Source organism: Telopea speciosissima, chromosome 1 (genome assembly GCF_018873765.1).
Source record: "Telopea speciosissima isolate NSW1024214 ecotype Mountain lineage chromosome 1, Tspe_v1, whole genome shotgun sequence".
Taxonomy (NCBI): domain Eukaryota; kingdom Viridiplantae; phylum Streptophyta; class Magnoliopsida; order Proteales; family Proteaceae; genus Telopea; species Telopea speciosissima.
This window is the reverse complement of record NC_057916.1, coordinates 35826876-35832330: the sequence shown is the minus strand read 5'-3', so window position 1 is coordinate 35832330 and position 5455 is coordinate 35826876. Positions and strand designations below refer to the sequence as shown.

Below are 5455 nucleotides of genomic sequence, written 5' to 3'. Positions count from 1 at the left end.
AAAGGTAATATCATCTTTTAATATGCTGTTTTAATAGCGTTAGCCACTTAGGGCAAAGTTGATAGAATCTTTCAAAAGTAGGGGAGGGCATTATCATTATTCAAAATTTGGGGGAGGAGTTTGATATTATGGATACTTAGAGGGGGTGGGGGATGATATTTCCCCTTTGTAAATTTTACATTAATACGAATTCTCCATGTGTCTTTATATGTAAAAAAAAAAATTATTTTTAAAAGAGAAAAGATTGTTTGCCATTGAAAAAAAAAAACAAAATCTCATACATGAAGATATGCAGTTGAGATGAATCACTAAATTTGTTTTCAAACCTATCGAGGAGAATTTCTATTAAATGAAGGGTCAAAAACACATAGAGGGAGCTTAGGTACTATTTATTTTGTTATAAAATTTTCCATGCAAATGATACATGATAATCTTCTTCCATGTAAAACGTTCCTATTTTTTTAGATGCATTTTCTCTCATTTTACTCTAAAATAAATAGTGAAAAATCCTATTTTTACATGGATTTTTTTTCTTTTTTTATCCTTCATAGAAACAAACGGAGCCTATAATAACAAAATTTCTTACTCGGGAAAGCATAGGAACCCTTTAGTTTTGGAACCTTTAAGTCTAAAAGCATTGGTTGAGTGTGGACAGAAGAGTCCAAAAAGTTAAGTGAGCCCATCCAATGAATCCTCCATGCTTAATTGACCCTAATATCTACTACTTGATATATCATGTGGAGCCCAAAATTTGTGTCCTAGCATAGTAACACCCATTAAGTTTTGCCCAAAGAGAAAATGGCACATGGGAAAATGAAGCATTGAAGATTCAACAGAAATCAGTGACCCCTCCCCCGAAGGTGGCTAAAAATAGAAAGGAAAATCGGTAAGGAGGATAATTGGTTCAGCATGCTTTTAAAACCGATCTAGGCATTAGATTCTGATCCTGATTTTGATCAGTTTGACTCCAGGTTTGGGATTTAAATCAAATTGTAAAGGGTGCATCTTGTTCTCGTCAAGATGGTAAATTTAGAAGTTGTAATCTTCTTTTGATTACCCTTGTTTTATTCTTAAAAGTTATTTATTGTGCGGATAAAAAAATAAAGAGTTTTCAAAATAATTTGTCATTAATTCATTTGGGCAAGAGAATGCTTACCAGTCGTGTAGCCCTTGCATCAGCCCGGTAGCTAATGAAAGTGTGCACAAAGACATTAATTTGGATACAATTTTTTATTTCACTGAGGGCTGAACGCTCATTATTTCATTGGTTTGGAGGCATTGATTTTGATGCAATTTTTATAAAATATCCAAGCAAAGATGGCACCCATGACTGACTTTTTGAACCTGGGTCTGTAGAACTAATTAGAGTCTGAGCTAGATTGATTTGGCTGAACCTTGACATGTTGATTGGGGACCTTCCATCTAATCGTCTCACAAAATTTCAGTTGCATTGCATCTGGATCTTTATCCTCTGCACGGTCCAGTTCCCCTAGTACCCCTAACAAGGGGAGCGCAATGACCATTCTACCCCTGCCCGGGTGAGGTCCACGCCCCCTCTTATTACAAGCGATAGAGAATTGGACCAAGCAGGGAATTGCAGGAGATAATTTTCCATTGCATCTAACATTCGACTTGGCAGTACTTATGTCTAGATCAAAGACTATTTTCCCAAACAAAAGAACCCTCTCACAATTTAAATATGAAAATCTCACCAAGAAGATAGATTGAAAAAAATATGCATGTTGGCCTTTAACTTAGGTCTTGGCTACACCCCCCCCCCCAAAAAAAAAAAAAAACGAAAACAAAACAAAAACAAAAAAAAAGAGGCTAGCCTCCATCATAAGCATGAAAAATACTACATAATTATTCGACCAAGAAGAACAACATAAAACAAACCAAGAACCATAAAACAAATAAAGATCCCATATTTATTCCCATTTCAGATCCAGGCAGATAAAGCTAAAATCCTCAAATACAACTCAAGGCTCGAAAGTCATGTTCTCTGCCGTACGCCTTATAGACTCAAAGAGCACAGAGGACAGATAACGCTCGCCAAAGTCTGGGAACACCACCTGTACAATGGAACAAGGAAGACTGGTGAAGACACAAAGGAAAATAAAGAAAAGAAACAGATGAGTAAAAAATTTCAAGTCACTAATAGAAAATGAATTTATTATTAACAAGACCAATAAGGGAAATAAATTTCTTGGTTTAAAACTTTAAATGGTGAGATGCAACAAAAAAACTAAAGAGTGTGTGTGTGGTGGGGGGGGGGGGGGGGAGGGGGTGGAGAGGCTTTGGTGAGAAGTTCACAATATCAATAAACTTGATCACTCAGTCTCAAATTATGGGCCAGTATTTGAATGGATGATCCTAACCTATTAATTGATCCTTTGAATTTTATGGGTTACTAGAGATGTAAGTTGGATAAATGAAACTAATTTATGTGATTTCAGGGTACAATTCATCCAAGAAATGTCTCATCAAATTGGATCAGATCCAACAACTAATCAAATACAATCAGCCAAAATGATCTAGTAAAATTAACCTGATGCAATGTTCTTAACACAACATTAAACTTGAAGCCATGTTTCTTATATTTTCTTCCAGTCAGTAATTCAAAAGAATGTCAAAAATTGTATAGTCTAAAATATAATTGCGTCAAATGTGGCCTTAGGAGATCTCCCAAGCAAAATGAACTATCTATAGTGGCCTCACTTACCACAATGAGTTTTCCAGCATTTTCTGGTCTTTTTGCAATCCTAATTGCAGCAGCCGCGGCACAACCAGATGATATCCCGACCTGTATCCATTATCCAAAAAATCATTAGAAACTGAAAGACCAGAAACCATAGACATCCAACTACAGGCAGAAGAGATTTTATGTGATAGTCCAAATACCAAGTCACCATAGTTGTCTCAAAAACCTATTCATGGAGATTTGAATGAGGTCGCAAACTTACCAGCAAACCTTCTTTCAATGCAAGCTGCCTTGCAGTTTCAATAGCTTCCTCGTTTGACATCTAGATATCACAGAGACATGACAGTCAGCAAATGCTAGTTTGTGCTAGTAGATGTTTAATGGTTTAGGCATTCATTCATGTATTAAAATTAAGTGCATTTTTTTTTCTTACTAGAATAACTTCATCAATGAGATCAACTCGCAATATTTTGGGAATAAAACCAGCTCCAACACCCTGGATCTTGTGTGGGCCTAACATAGTTTAAACACAGAATTCATCAACTTTAAAGTACAGTTACAGTATAAAGTCAATGACTAAATAAAGAACCATGGCTTAGAACTCAGTAGCTAAAAATCACAATAACCTAATGGAAGTTGCCAAAGACAAATAGGGGAGTTTATAAGTGAAGAGAATTTAAATAATACTGCCCATCATAATCTCTACAGATGAAGCAATTGAAGCATTACCGAGAGTGTAAATTCATACAATTCAAGAAAGTTAAGTATTTTACATTTTCTTTTTAAAATAGTAAAATCCATATTAACAGAACTATGTTTAATTTGAAGAATGAATCTTCTAAAGCACAAGCAACACTTTAGTTCATATATCTTATCAAATGAACATATTTTATATTTGACTGGACCTCAATTTCATTAATTTCTTAGAAGTTAAAATAATTGAAACTACTCATAAAGAGCATCTCAGTGCACGAGGCTCCCGCTATTGCAGTGCCTGGGAGGGGCAAATGATGAATAAGTTATCTTCCTATCCCTTCTTATTATGCCCTTCAGCTGATTGGTATCAAGCAGTTGTGTGAACATAAAAGAAAGATCAAAAGACAAGGTGTAAGACATCCAAGATCACTCACCAGGCTTTCCCCCAGAAATAATTGCACTGTCAGTTGGTTCCACACCGTATAGCTAAAAGAACAGGAAAAAAAAATGTTAAGAGAACATCAAATGAGAAATTTGCATACAGTACATGATTTGGTAAATACCCTGAGCTTCTGTTCATATGTATGATCAGACTAACCTTGATATTAGGGTTTTGATCTTTGAAAAATTTCCCCGCACCAGTTATTGTACCACCTGTACCAATAGCAGAAACAAAGGCATCGATTTTCTGAGCTGTAGCTTTCCAGATCTCTGGTCCAGTTGTTTCATAATGAATCTAAAAGGTCAATGAAATTTGTCAGTAAGTCCTCATAGAGAGCTCACAATCTGAACAAGATACTTATTAACAACAACTACCTTGGGATTGGCAGGGTTTTCATACTGCATTAACGAAAAAGCATTGGGTGTATTTGCTAAAATCTCCTCTGCCTTCTCAAGAGCCCCCTTCATGTCCTTAGCTGGATTAGTGAGGACCAATTCAGCTCCAAAAGCTAGGAGAACCATCCTCCTCTCAAGACTCATCGAAGCAGGCATTGTAATGATAAGCCTGTAACCCTTAGCTGCTGCCAAGAAGGCCAACCCAATGCCAGTGTTACCACTAGTTGGCTCAACGAGGACAGTCTTCACCCATCATCATTATAACACAATCATAATGAAGGAAATTCATTAGGTTCCAAAAACTAATAGTAATAAATAATTAACCAACCCCCCCCCCTTCCCTCCTCCCTCCTCCCTCTCCCCTCCCCCCTCCCTTTTTTTTCTTCTTTTGGAGGGGTAGGAGGGATTACTCCTAACAAAAGGGGGAAAAAGAATCAACCAACCTTCCCTGGTGTAATGAGGCCCTTTTTCTCTGCATCAGTGATCATACTATACGCAATCCTGCAAGTTGGAAGGAAATCATGGAATGATTAGTGAATTAAATTGAATTTCCAATGAAACTACAATGAAAGATGCTTATCAGAAATCAAAATAGAAAAAGAAAAATTTCAGTAGAAGCTGAGAAGCGGAATCTAGATTAATACCTATCCTTAACACTAGAACAAGGCTCCATCATCTCTAGCTTGGCAGCAATACGGGCCACGCAGCCATCCACGACGTTGTTGAGATATACTAATGGAGTATTCCCTATCAACTGTTCAAGACGAATTCAAAATATCACATTAAAGCAAGCAGCGTGCACCCAAAGGGAAAATATCCAGTGATGGAGTCAACTTACTTCACTAACATCTTTTGCGATTCCAGACCTCTCCACCGCCATCTTCTCTTCTCAGACAACTGCAAGTAGAAAAGAAGGGTAAGAAATTCACCAGGGAGTTTCCTCTCTAGCAGGTTGCCCCAAGGGGGAGGTGGAGTTGAACTCAGGATCTTCAGCTTCCTTAGGCCTCATCCCTCGCCAACTGCGCTATCCCTTGGGGTTATTGCTCAAGTATTATAAACAAAATAAGATTAAAGGAATCCAACGTGCATTCTCTATCAGCGGCAATTTAGATTTGAAAAAAAAAACATGCAAAAGCAAAACGATATCCAAAACGTCTTCATATCGAGCAACTTACATGAAAACGACAAACTAAAAGTAACAGTCATTACTACAATTTGGAT

At 37.0% G+C, this 5455-nt stretch overlaps 1 protein-coding gene and 1 long non-coding RNA gene across 2 annotated transcripts; both read right to left on the bottom strand.

The window, feature by feature from the left end:
* Positions 1 to 2736: 2736 nt before the first annotated feature.
* LOC122648575 lies at positions 2737 to 3026 on the bottom strand. Its single transcript, XR_006331099.1, has 2 exons — positions 2964 to 3026; positions 2737 to 2803 (listed from the first exon to the last, which is right to left on the bottom strand). It is a non-coding gene; the product is annotated as an uncharacterized LOC122648575 (long non-coding RNA).
* A 797-nt stretch (positions 3027 to 3823) lies between these two features.
* LOC122648573 (cysteine synthase-like) lies at positions 3824 to 5112 on the bottom strand. Its single transcript, XM_043841790.1, has 6 exons — positions 5073 to 5112; positions 4879 to 4988; positions 4678 to 4735; positions 4214 to 4477; positions 3996 to 4133; positions 3824 to 3883 (listed from the first exon to the last, which is right to left on the bottom strand). Exons 2-6 carry the CDS (start codon positions 4908 to 4910, stop codon positions 3824 to 3826), a joined length of 552 nt encoding a protein of 183 aa, XP_043697725.1. The 5' UTR covers positions 4911 to 4988; positions 5073 to 5112.
* Between the last annotated feature and the right edge of the window lie 343 nt (positions 5113 to 5455).

What these genes read in the sequence shown, in the direction of transcription:
- LOC122648573 (XM_043841790.1), bottom strand. Translation starts at nt 4,910, where the DNA reads ATGATGGAGCCTTGTTCTAGTGTTAAGGATAG. An exon ending in GCCTCATTACACCAGGGAAG is followed by an intron (nt 4,478 to 4,677) that starts GTTGGTTGATTC and finishes TGATGGGTGAAG; the next exon opens with ACTGTCCTCGTTGAGCCAAC. An exon ending in ATCAAAACCCTAATATCAAG is followed by an intron (nt 3,884 to 3,995) that starts GTTAGTCTGATC and finishes CTGTTCTTTTAG; the next exon opens with CTATACGGTGTGGAACCAAC.